The 13,985-nt window shown below is 29.3% G+C and overlaps 2 protein-coding genes across 2 annotated transcripts; both read right to left on the bottom strand.

Moving 5' to 3' along the window:
• On the bottom strand, positions 2,537-4,101 carry LOC109343601. The gene is made up of 4 exons (XM_019581988.1): positions 3,860-4,101; positions 3,303-3,522; positions 2,816-2,861; positions 2,537-2,667 (listed from the first exon to the last, which is right to left on the bottom strand). The coding sequence occupies exons 1-4, from the start codon at positions 3,984-3,986 to the stop codon at positions 2,578-2,580; spliced, it is 483 nt and encodes a 160-aa protein (XP_019437533.1). The 5' UTR covers positions 3,987-4,101; the 3' UTR covers positions 2,537-2,577.
• LOC109343603 (60S ribosomal protein L32-1-like) lies at positions 6,006-7,732 on the bottom strand. Its single transcript, XM_019581990.1, has 3 exons — positions 7,575-7,732; positions 6,402-6,583; positions 6,006-6,308 (listed from the first exon to the last, which is right to left on the bottom strand). The coding sequence occupies exons 1-3, from the start codon at positions 7,662-7,664 to the stop codon at positions 6,179-6,181; spliced, it is 402 nt and encodes a 133-aa protein (XP_019437535.1). The 5' UTR covers positions 7,665-7,732; the 3' UTR covers positions 6,006-6,178.

Raw genomic sequence — 13,985 nt, 5'->3', positions numbered from 1 at the left:
ATGTCATCATTTGTTTCAAGTTCACGTCTTTATCCATTCTTATTTTGCTCTAGACCACTCAGTCTGGTAGCTAATCTGTGTGTTGAAGAGGAAGAAGAGAGGAAATGATTTTTGATTTCTTTCTTCTAGTGATGACCTATATATTTTCATTTCTGATTTGTCATTCCACGATTGATGGTTGAAAAACTTGAAAGCAACCAATTCTCTTTTCCAAAAAGAAGAGAAAATGCTACTGAAACTTACGAGAAATGGGAGAGACAAAAACAGAAAAAGGATATGGTTGTCATTTTCCCTAAATTAATTAACTTAAAAATATATTATTTTACATTTTAAAATCATAACCATTAAAAATTGACTTAATCACGTGTCATAATCCTATCACATTATTGGCCTCTCCATTACAGGAGAGGATCCATACCCATTTTTTCTGATCGAAGATGTGCTCCCGTGATCCACGAGGGACTAAGTAATATGTGTTTTGCATAAGGGCCTGTCGTTCAGTGCTAGTAACAATAATAAGAGCAGGACCAACTATGAATTAGTAAAATCTTCTCGGAATGATACAACTTATTTTTAGACCATTCAGTGCATAGGATTTCTACCTAGTGGAGTTTAGATAGGATAAATGTACGGGTCAATATCTGCTATACTAAAAGAGTGTGTTACTATATGTGATACTGCCTCTGATTAGTTGAAAAACATATTTTTTTAGTTTAAAATTTCATAATAAAATACTTGTATGAACAATCAGAGAAAGTGACACATGAAGTGTCACATTTTTTAGGACAGAAGATGTATTTTTTGAATGCACGTAGTCTTATCTTACAAGTGAAATGCTTGTTTCTAATAACAATAATCAACTAACATGTAATAATTAAACAATGCTCTTCATGATCTTTTTAACATATAATAATACAATTATCTGCAATGAGAATTGACACAACTGTAAAATGTACTGCATTTTTTAGGTGTGATATTTGCTATAAAAAGCCAATAAGTATGTCATATGCGTGAAAATGCATTATAGGGAACATATCATTGGTTCTTTTTTAATAATGTAACTTGGACTGTAATTAATTCGGTTAGGGCACTCGATGAGTGGGTCATTGGTTGGTTATTGAGTCAATAATTAGAACTTTTGACTCGAAAGTATATAATAATAGTTAACATTATTTTAATAATTGTCCATTTTAAATTTAACTATTACTAACTCAGAAGTACCCAATTATGACTCGGAAGTTTATAATAATAGTTAACTTTATTTTAATAATTGTCCATTTCAAATTTGACTATTACTAACTCAAAAGTACCCCTTAAAAACATAATCAAAACATGAGTTTTATGCCATGGCAAGAGAAACACAAATAATTTTAAAATTTAACTAAATGACTAATGTTTTGTTACAAACTAAATTAACAAAAAACGAACATAAATATAAATAAGTTGAATACATTATATTTTTTAATCTCAAAACCTTAGTGTTTTGGTGTTTTTTATAATAAATAATTTGGTTGATTGGATTGGTCCAATCGACCAAATTACTAGTTTTAGGCTTATAGTTTAAATCGAATCAAGGTATCACAATTTTTTATGCAAAACTTATAGATCGAGTAGCTTGGGCCGGCCATGTGCCAAATTCATAATCGAGCGGACTTGCCTAAGTCGATATTTATTACTTTGTTATTAAGTAAGTGAAGGTCAAAGAATCCTTACAAGTTGGGATATAAAGGCAACTTAACTCTCTAGTCACAGTCTTTGTAAATAAAAGAAGGGAAATGACACCTTACCTCTAAGAGTGTTTGTTTATTTTTATTTCTTTAAATATGAATTTTTTTTTGTAACATATCACCCTCTTAAATTATGATAAACTATGTAAATGTGTGTTTTCCATCAATTAATTGATGGGAAATGTATAGGTGAGAACGACATGATGATTTTTTTACCTAATTATCAAATGGTGAACTCCCAAAACTTGCCTATTATGATGGTTAAATTTAATATAATTGTTAAATTTACCCATTTTTCATATTTTATAAATAATCATTTTGCCTGATCTATAAGAAACTAATCTTTTGGAGTACGATGAATTACCTAAGCAGATGTTACTCTGAAAAGTATTTGGTTTACACATTTTACTACAATTAGAGGAGTTAGATTATGAGATAAATCTTGATGGAATAATGGCTAATTTACCTAGAAAGAACATTTGGATTTATACTTTATCATGTTCTATTAACACATGTAAATTATTCAGTTTAAGCAACACTTGTATAGATATGTATATAATGAAAACAAACAATAATTATATTTCATAAAAGTAACGAGTGATAATATTTAAATTCATTAGATACAAGTCTAGCTTGATCGGCTTTCTATGCTTTGTTCAGATTTACGAAATTTGTCACAATTAATGTTTATAGCTTAATAATAGTGCATGGTTCATGATGTTCTTTAATATTTTGTACACAATTTACTCTCAATAAATACAACAAATCCAATCTTAAGGTAAGGAAAAAGAAAGTATATGATTTTAAAAAACAAGACAAACACACTAACACATTCACACAATCATCAAATTTATCTCCTATAAGCAGCAGCACCATGAATAGCACCTATGTAGAAAAGCTGAGTAGCTGAAAGGATAATAAGAAAAGCCTCCAATGTTCTCTGCAAAATTGGACATGTCAAAGTTCTCGGAAATATGACATTCTAGCATTTACAAAGTTTAAGACAGAAAATGTGACTCCTTAAAAATGTATCGAATATGTCAATAAAGATGAGAATATTACAGTAAATAAAATTTTCCATGACTTACCAAGCGGGCATTTCTGATGTTAAGCTCAATCTCTTTGCATGCAAAGCTGCATAAATTATATGATTGTTAGTTAGAACACTTTGTTTATCAGTGCAACAAGTTAAAACCAATTTTTAGAGTTAAGCTTTTGATTTTAACTTAAATAAATAGTCAATGCATGTAAAAGTCTTTTAATTTGATATCTTGTCATGCATTGACACTCATTAAAAACTACTTACTCTCATCATAACTACATAAAAATATATGATTATATAATGGTGTAAAAATCTTTACTTTATTCGTGTATGAGGTTCCTACTTAATGAGTCTAGGCTGCAACGTTACCTTTGAGTATAGATGTTGTTTCTAATATTCTAATGTGACCTATTTTACTAAATAGCAACCTTACTGTGGCGTCGATGTTCATCCTCAAACTTTATTCCAATGGGGTATTAACATGAAATACTAATTTTTTGTGTGGTGGTTGGTGTGGAGGAGGAAAAGATTACCCCATGGCAAGAAGTGTAAGAGACCATGCAATGGTAGCAACTGAAGCTGCAGATGGCAAACTCTCTGAAGTCCACGAGCGGATATGGTTGAGTCCTGCTATCGTTGATCCAGCACCAACAACTCCAGCAATCAAAGCAAATGTCACAAAGAACCCAGTAGCAGCATTTCCCATAGGGAAGTATATTGGTGAAAAATGTGCAGGAAGATCAAATCCTGTACCTGCATAATTAATTTCTCACACAAAATAAGCATTTTTTAATACAATAATGATATTTTTAAAATCCACATTCACAAGTTTCGCAAAAACTTATGGTCAGTATTTTAAATTGTAGTATGGAATCGAAATTGTAGTTGCATTATTGCGGCTTTTGGAGTTTCCGTAAATGTGTCGCAACCTCAATTGTAGCGCAATAACCGCATTTTCTTGGAATTGCGGTAAATACAACACAACCACAATTTAAAACACTATTTTTGATTTTGTAAGGCAAAATATCGATATTTCGTTTTGTAAAGCCAAAAGTCGTGAAGTATAAATGAAAGATAAGACACTCTTTACCTATAACAAAACCATGATCAATAGCCCTATTAACAGCCCATGCACCAATGCCTAAAACAATGACATACATGCAAAAGTTTAGCCCTAAAAGAAGTGTTGCAATAGGCTTCAATTGCTCATTTGCCATTTCTTGACTATGTGGTTTAAGACAATGGATTAAAAAGCTGCTATGAACAAAGAGAAACAAAGGGAATTTCAGACTCTTAAAAAGTTGTGAAGGAAACAAGACTCAAATACAAGACTTTGATGCATGTGTTGTGTTACAATTTTGAGGGCTCTTTAAAAATATAAGTAGTGGATGAAAAGTTTGGTTCTTTTCTTGCTAAGGCTGCTAGTTCTATATCCCTGTGTAGGGTTGTAAAGTGATTGGTTCATGCTTCACATTCAAGGCAAAGAGAAAATATGCCTTATTCTGATTCTTACTTGTCTCATATTTTTAAGGTTTGTTTGTTTGTTTAAGCATAGTATTAGTACCTTATTGAGTTGCTTATTTGTTTGTTCATCTACACAAGTGATATTCTTTGCATGCTCTGGACTCTTCTAACTCACAACAATGTTATGGGTTACATTTGTAACCTGAAATTAGGCTTATGGTTACATTATGTTTAGTGCAATTGTAAAAAATTACAATCACAATTGCAATAATGAAAACTCCTAAAATTATAATATTGTGGTTACAATTATGATTGTAGGGTATAATTTAAAATATGTTTGTAGGGGCTGCTAATAATATAGTTACTAGTCAATCTAATAAATGTCACAAATATTTGTAGATGCATACTATTTTCAAGTAACCCATTCATCAAATTGGTGCATAAAATTCAAGACCTTCTTGGTTTATAGCTCCAGATAGTGTTCCAAATATATTTTGTTGTTGTAAAATGGAAGGAAAAATAAATAATTAATAACAACTCTAGCCTCAATCTAATTAATATAAGAGTTAATCTAAAAGCTTTTGCTCTTTTTTTTGCTATGGATAATAATGTGATTTTTTTAAAACCTAAAGAGTTCGTTTTAACTACCAAATCATTTTTCAAGGAATTGGTTTTATAAGGAATTTTTTTAAAACCTCTCAACATTGTTTGTAAAATACTTTTCTTTATAATTAAAAATTGATATTTGCTTTACCAAAGTGCAACTGGTACTTGCATTATTATTTTGTCTCTAAAAGAATACTTTTGAATTAGTATGCGCCAAAAATGAATCAACATGTTATTTTGGTGGGATGACTAACTTATATAATTAATTCAGTAGTTCAGTAACTATTAACTTAAACAAACCTTAATTAACCAAAAGGTATTAGATTATTAATATAAGGTCCCACCACATAATGATTAAAAGATGAAATGTTTAATTCTTAAAAACGATATTTATTGAATTGGTCAGTCACACATCCCAACATAAATTAATTTCTTACTTGTAGCTGAGAAAGACCCTTACTAAAAAAATTTAACAAACTTGTCCACTCCTATAAACATGTGTCACCATATAGGAGGATTTAGCAGGCATTACTCTTTTTACTTTGATGCATATTTAAGATTTCTCTTTATTTGCTGATGACTATAAATATAAATCTTAAATTGGTAAAAAAAAAGGGCAAGCATAGAGCAAATACAAGTTACTAATTATTAAATAAAATACAAATATTGCCTAAATTTCGAAGTATATGTATAAAGTTATTACATATTCATGGACCCAAAACTTAGGTTTTCGTATGTTTAATACACATTATGCACAGAATGAGTTTATGACTTTATTTTCAAATGTGCCTGCCAAACTAAAAAAATTAGTTGGAGAGATGAACTAGTAATTTGGAGAGATGAACTACATTGTTGGCAATAATGGAAGGCTTCATAGCCTTCCACTTGTAACTCTTCCCTTTCTCCCCCTCTAAAACAGACAACCTGAAGTATCTAATGTCTCAACACGCATAACGAGTTGCAAAATAGGAATGAGTTCTTAATAAATATGTGTTCCACAATGGTGAACAACATTAACATGTTCTTAAAAAATTAAGAATACCATTGTCAGTTCTCTAATAGAAAGAGACACCAACCCAGATAAACATCACCATGTTGTGAGGATTTCACAAGACAAGAAAAAACAATCAAAAATCACATGTTACTATGAACAAACACCAAGATAATACCAAGAATTAACAGAAAATAGTGAAACAGCAAGATAAACTAACCAACTGGAGTCAAATGTATAACAAGCAACAGGTTTTTGCAATAAACAAAAAACAAAAGTGATCATGATCATAATCCATAAAGGGTGTACCAACTGAAGCTCACTACAAAACATAAATAACACTCAGATCTACTCATCCTCCTGGCTGCGAAGTCTGGCGGTTTTGTTTGTGACAACCACATCAAGTTGAGCAGCTCTCTCAACGATTTCCTTCCTCTTCCTTGTGGAGATGTTGTGAGCAATCTCAGCAGCATATGTCCTGAATTAACATCAAAACAAATGGTATATTGAGCAGATAATCTTATGCAAAGTCGTGAAGGAAGATAATACAAGATGAGATTAAGTACTTCACCTGTTATGCATCAGTAAAAGTTCAAGGTCTTGCACATTGTGCACAACAAACTTCTTGAAGCCATTTGGTAAATAGTGGCGAGTTTTTTTGTCTGAACCATAACCAATGTTTGGCATCAACACACATCCTTTGAACTTTCTCCTGACACGGGAATCAATACCCTTGGGTCTGCGCCAGCTTGGCTGTTGCAAGTAAAAAGCCAAAACATGGTTATATTTCAGCATAAGCAACCAAATCCAACCCAATTAACACCTGGGTCCAACAAAGTTAACTAGCATATACAACTAATCAGATGAGTGGTTTACTACTCCACAATCACGTATTAACAACCAAAATAAAAGAAAATATAAGGCATGCATTCAAAGTAAGTCAACGCAAATTACAGAACATTATTAGGCTCCAACATAGATTATGTAATACATATTGTGTAATCCTCAAACAAAAAACAATTAACAGCTTAAATAGCACACAAAAACAAGATTGGAAGATGCGCAAGAGATCAGATGGTAGTGCATGTTGATAATCATCATTCTAGTGCAGAAATGAAGGATAAACATGGGGGGGGGGATCATAAACTCGCATTGTGGTTCAAAATTACAAAATAAACTATTTCACCAAAATATACAAGATACATGTCAAAATGAGGAATAGATCCAAATGATAAAAACAAACATGAGATTCTCCAGCAAATACAACACAAATAAGGTATAAAATTGAAATATATAGGATGAGATAATCGATCTTTAACGATACATCATATTAGACATTAAAACCTAGGAAATCAAACTTATTATAAGATAAAAGGATAAGATACAAACATCAGTCACCATATTACACAATCAAATAGTTCAAATTATTACTAAGGCAACAAATACTATAATTCAACTACATGAACTTCAACATCAAAACGAGAATTACCCAGATTAAAAAGAAGACTAAAAAAGCACCACACATGGATAGAAACATGTTACAAAACAAAAAAAATCAACCAACCTAACAATCTAGAAAATTTTTATAAAAAATAAAACCTTAAAACCAGTAAAATAAAACTTATTACACAATATAAGTATCATATAAAAATTTCAGCGACCATATTACACAATCTTAGGGCACACATTAAAAATAAAACAAAACCAATATGAAATTAAGAAAGGAGAGAGAAAATGTATTGACCTTGACGGAGATCTTGCGATCACTCTGAGGGCGTTTGAACCTCTTGACCCTCTTCTTCACAATCTTCTTGGAAAGCAAAGGTACCGCCATTTTTTCTTCACTGAGAAATTAGGGTTTCAGAAGTTGAAGAAGCTGCTACTAAGTTTATAAATAAGATGCGTTTAGGGTTTTATAATTCTGAAAGTGATGCTATAAAACAAGGCCTACTTTTGGGCCTGTTTACTGTATTTGAGATTGGATTGGTCCAGCTAAAATAAATAAACTTCACTTCATCATCATATTTCTACCCCTTATTAAAAAAGACTTTAATATTTATACACTTTACATTCACCATTAATTTATATTACTTTATTTTAAACAATTAATAATAAATAAAATAAATAATTGATGATAGACCAACAACTTATAATATTTTTATATTATTATTGTATATATTTTTTTTCTTATTAAGAAATTTGACATTTTTTTGCAAATTCTTTTTACTGTAACGAGTATACCTAACTCAATATATAAGTTAGATTATATTATCATATATAATTTGGGTCAAGTTCATCCCTCCATACATATTGATGGATAGGGTACGAAAGATGTGCATATTCATCCTAAATTGTCCAACATGCCATATTTGCATGCAAATATTTCTATGGGTAATAACATGGGCAACCCATTGATATTATTAGATAAAGTATTGAATATCAAATATATAATTTATATGTATTTTTAAAAATATGAGAAAGTATATTCTATTTGTTATATATGTATTTTATATGAGATGTGAGAAAATACTATCATTTTCTTATTATCTATATAGATTTGTGTTTTGTGTATTATATATAAGCATTTGTATTTTATATATTATAGCATATGGATTGTTCAATTTATATATAAATTATGTATCATACATATTTTGCATTATATATATGCATTTTATTTTATGTAGTGTTCTATTTGTATGATTATTTATTAGGATAAGTGCATTTGTATATTTATATATAAATTATGTATTGTTTATTTTGTATGACTAGTATATATAAATTTATATGTTCGTATATATATATTTTTTAATTTTATTTGGCGACTCGCAAGCTCATTCTATCCATGTTTGAGACAGATATAATATGATATTTTATGCTCTATTTAAAAATAAATATATTCATGCATGCACTAATTTAGGTGGACATGTACATGGACAAAGTAAATAAAACAGTCCTAATTATCAATACTATTTATACTAATATTATATTTTTTTAAGTGAAACTTACGTCAATGACTACCTTATACACTTACTCAATTTGATATGAAATAATTACTTTGATATAGTTGAATTTTATCCTGGTTAAGGTTAGCTTCATTTTAAAGTTAGCCTCCATCATTATTTAAGCATTATTTAAGGTTGGATAAAGTCTTTATTAGAGTATAATATGTATATACTGTATAAAGATTTATACACAATCAATACTTTATTCACAATTTATTTATATTACTTTTTTGAAGAGTCAGTGATCATTAAAAATGAACAATAAAGGATGAACTAACAGTATATAAAAAAAACTGTTATAGTATGGATGCATACATTTTTTATTCAAGCTATTATACTTACCCTTTCCATTCAAAGTTATTTTCATATGATTTATATTTATTCGTGTTTGTTGAATTTTCTATAGAACGCTGATATCCTTTTTACTAAAAGTAGATTCTAACAACATATATGTTAACGTAATTTCATCTTTTAATAATTTTTTTCAAATGTCTGTGCTAGTTATTTAAGACATTCTTATACAAATGATTTATTATTGTATTTATATATCATTTTATATGTCATTAAAATGTATCAGAATAAGATAAAAGGAGTATGCATTTTTATATGATATAAGGTTAAAAGAATATTGCTTATAAGGGTAATGTATAAAAAATTTATTCAAGGTGTACATGTGCACACCCTTATGAAAGTGTGGCATCACCACTAATCACTAATCAACTAGTATTAAATTGTGTGAAGTCTTTACCTCTTAAAACCGGTTATATTTCGGTTGTAGATACTAATCAGTCGATCATCTCCTAGTCATAATTGATCATCTGTATAAAAATAAGTTTCACAACAATTTCAAATGAGTTAATTGATTATATAATCAATTAAATCTCCTTAATGGATACTCAATTATCTTGTGAAAAATACTTAATTTTAGGATTTACTTTCAATAACTTCATTCTCACTTTGTTTTTGGTCACATCGAGTCATGATGATGAGCTTTGCATTTTCAGCATCTTCTGAACCACTTGACACCCTATATTGTGTAGCCACTTTTGTCTTTATTGTCCTTATCCTTTCTGAACTTGCTCACTTTATCAATTCTCTTGAGATAATCGGGACAAGTGAATTTAATGTGCTTTTGATATCCGCATTCATAGCATGTAATTTTGTATAGAGAAAAGTTATTATTCCTCTTGCTTGACCTTGGAATATTATAAAGCCTCATTTCTTCTATAAACTTTTCTCACAAGGGAGCTATCTTTATCCTATTGTTCTTCACTATTTTCTACTCTTCATGGTGTTGCTTTCGTTCGGTCATTTTCTTCATGTTATGTAAGACTTCATTCCATTTAATGTTATTTTAGCTTCTCAAAAACAATGTAATAATGGTCATAGTAGAATGATCATTTGCTTCCATAACAATAGTTAATTTGAGTTGGCAAGTCATATAAATATATCTCAACACTTTGTGGGAAAATTTATCACTAGTAAGAACTTTACCTAAATAAGTGAGATGATTAGCATTATGAGAGAAATGCCTTTGAAAATCACTAATATTTTTATTTGGTAAAATATGAAACAAATCACATTCATAAATTAATATGTTTATTATAGCACGTTTTACTTTACTAGTACCTTCATAGGTAGCTTGCAAAGTATCCTACATATCCTTAGAACTAACACATTGCGAAATTCTAAAGATTTCATTTTAAGGGTTCATTTTCGTTCAAACTTTGTAATCAAGTAAAAATGAAAGATGAATATGATCATTGGTTTGAAGTCATCTCCACAAATAAATGGAAAAAAATGGAAAGTATATAAAGAAATCACTTTTAAAAATAAAAAAATGGCAAATGAAATAGACGAAATCCATATAATAAATGAAGGGTTTCATGGTTACAATAAAATGGTAACCATTTTTTTTCAAACCTCGTAACCCATTAAAAATGACTTCTTTACAAATAGATAGGAAAGTAAATGGATGAAAGAGAGTGAAAAAATGAAGGGTTATGGTTACAATAAAATGGTAACCATTGTTTGTCATCCTCCTAAGCAGTCCCATGGATTACCTTATGGATGAGTTTGAGATTGAAAGTAAGACGAAGATTGTGAGAGAAGACTTTGAAGAGAGAGACGGTTAGTGTGAGTTTCAAAATGGAATTACTTCATTTTCCACCTTAGCCTTGTGAAAGTGGAAAAACACATGTTTGACATGCAAATGAAAGGACATATTTCAACTTTTCGTTTCATTACCTTGTTAAATTACTGATTTAACCCCATCCAAAAAGGGCACATAGTACAAAGTACATATACTTTTTTTGTAATGTACAATATCATTTTTAATAATTTATCTGGAAAAAATTCATTTTCAATTAAGTGTTTAACAAACTATCTGTGCCACCTAAAATATATAAAGAACAAAGTATTTTGGGAAATTGTGCAAATGTTGCTCATGTGTCATAGTTTTGTTAGCGTAGTGGATTTTTTAGACTATAACAAGTATGCAAGGCCTCCTTAGATATAAACAAGTATTCTTTGTTAATCAAGTCTATTTAGACTTATTGTTGGGGTACTTTTTGTTAACCAAATCTTTGCAAATTCGTTGTTGGAGTATTTTTCTTCACCATGTCTCTATAGTCTTGTTGTTCAATTATTCTTTGGTGCTTAGTGATAAGACTATGAAAAGTCTAATTATTTTTAAAAATTACTTCTTTACTCTATTAACCTTTTATTTCCATTTATTTTTAAAAATGGAAACAAACCGTTGATCACCTTCATCTTTTCTGGGTTTCCTTTTTTCATTTATTTTTATAAATGGCTTATATCCATATATTAAGTTGATGTTTATTGGGTTTCCATTTTTTGTGTACAAGTTGGGTCTTTTCTAGGTTTCCATTTTTCATTGTTCCTCCATTTAAAAATGAATTAGTCATTTACATTCCATACTTTGTAGGTGCTATTCTTCTTGGATTTTTACTAGAAAATATGAAATTTCACACTTACTGTGAAGGACATGGATGCATTTATGGATCATCATTTTCTACCTCTGAATTAATTTTTTAATAAACAAATTAGAGCTTTGTATTTAGTGTGTAGCTCGCTTATGTGCTTTACAATGATGTCTCATGAACTTTACTCTTTCTCCGTTCATTGTTCCTTGATTATTTTTAAAAAATACTTCTTCACATTCCACACTTTGCACATGTTGTCCTTCTTGGATTTTTAGTCAAAAAATATTAACTTCCACACTTAATGTGGACCATTTTCTAGCTTTGATTTTATTTTTTAATAAACAAATTAGGACTTTGTTTTTAGTGTGTAACTATCATATGTACTTCACATTGATGTCTAGTTAACTTTTTTTCTTTGTTTGCTTTTTGGATTTTTATTAAAAAAATGTGACTTTTGTATGTATGTGATCATGTAGGTTCCTCATGTTTGAATAATGTTTATAAAACTACTTCCTTTTATTTCTTTGTTATTTTTACCTAATGATACATAAAATGTAGTCTTTAGCCTAGAGTCAAGCTCCTTATAAAAACATGGCCTTTATATTATATGGTGTTTTAATTCATAAATCACTTTTTTTAAAAAGGCCATTACATATTTTTTTTAAATGTTTTATTGAAATTATTTTTAGTTTGCCATTATTAGTTTTTGTTCATTATGTTGATGCATGCTCGTGAATTATTTGATACCTAAAATAACAAGGCCTGTACATTATGTGTTGTTTTACTTCATAAATCACATATTTTAAAAAAAGGTCATTATACAATTTTTACAAAAAAAATTTATTTAGAGCATTTTTAATCTCTATAATTTTTAGTCTTTGTTCACTATGTTGATGCATGCATTTCTAAGTGGGCATTATAGTACATTATTTTGATAATTTGAGGTTTAGTCTTTCTATGTAGACCTTTTATATTTATGATTTTTGAATAGTATATCATTTTTGAGTATGAGAGTGTTTTTTATATATCAACATAATGTTTATGTCATGCCCATTCAACATGATAATGAATTTGAACGATTCAAAAAACATTTGGAACATTGCAGTTAGAATCACTAAAATTTGGTATGTCCAAATACCACTCAACTAGGACATCTAAAATTGATCTTAATGGATTTTAAGGTAATAATATTTCGAACATTTTTTAAAATTTTATTGGTTTTTAATAGTATTTTTTCATCAATTCAGGGGACAAAGTACAAGTCTCTTTAGAAAGGATGATTTTAATGAATAGATAGAACATTTGGTTGAGAATACAACTTATGCGATGTACAATTTGAATGTCATGCACAATGATCTCCAATTTAAGACATGTGTTCATCTTTACAGAATGTAGTTCACTGCCGGTACCATCCTGAAATAGAGAGAATTTCCTGAATTTGAATATGATTTTAAAATTTTTAGTGACATCCTAGCTAGGAACTGCAAAACTGATTTGTTAATAGGTTAGATTAAAGTTCTTATGTCCTCTTTTTTGGAAATGTATTTCTCTCTCTTATGATTATGACTCATGTTTATTTTGATTTGTTTGACCTAGAGATCATTGGTGATTTTGATAAGCTCATATTCTCCCAGAAGAAAGTTATTTTCAGTATGAAAGATTTTAGGTAATCTTTTGTGTCTTTAATTTCTATTGTTATCTTTACAAATTTTCATATTATTTTATGCTCTGAGCAATGGTGATGTCATTAACTGTACTCTGTGGGAATCCCACACTATGAAAATTTTCAAATACTACATCAATCAGCCTATTGTTGAACCTATAAGCATTATGCTAAACATGATAGAATCAAGGAAGGACAAGGTGATGTTGTCAGTACTAATTAATAAGCGTATATTTTAATTATTGTGTTTTGATTTTATTTACACTTTCTAATTTATCTGTAATGTGTTATAGGTATGTATCCACCTACTATTCCCAACTCATAGTGTGGATCAAAGATATTAATATATGAAGAAATTGGAAACATTGAGAAGTTCAAACATATATATGTTTACATTACTTTAGATATAGACAATTTAATTTTCTTATATGTGTTCATTTGCTACTGACAATAATATTTAACTATAACAATCATTGTTGTAGTTTTTCAACTATCACTCTATCCCGTGAGACAATGAGCCAAAGTAACAACCAATTGTCACTATG

The sequence above is a fragment of the Lupinus angustifolius genome, chromosome LG03, assembly GCF_001865875.1.
Source record: "Lupinus angustifolius cultivar Tanjil chromosome LG03, LupAngTanjil_v1.0, whole genome shotgun sequence".
In the NCBI taxonomy this organism is placed as follows: domain Eukaryota; kingdom Viridiplantae; phylum Streptophyta; class Magnoliopsida; order Fabales; family Fabaceae; genus Lupinus; species Lupinus angustifolius.
Note: the sequence above shows the minus strand (reverse complement) of the source record. Positions and strands in the feature narration are given on the sequence as shown.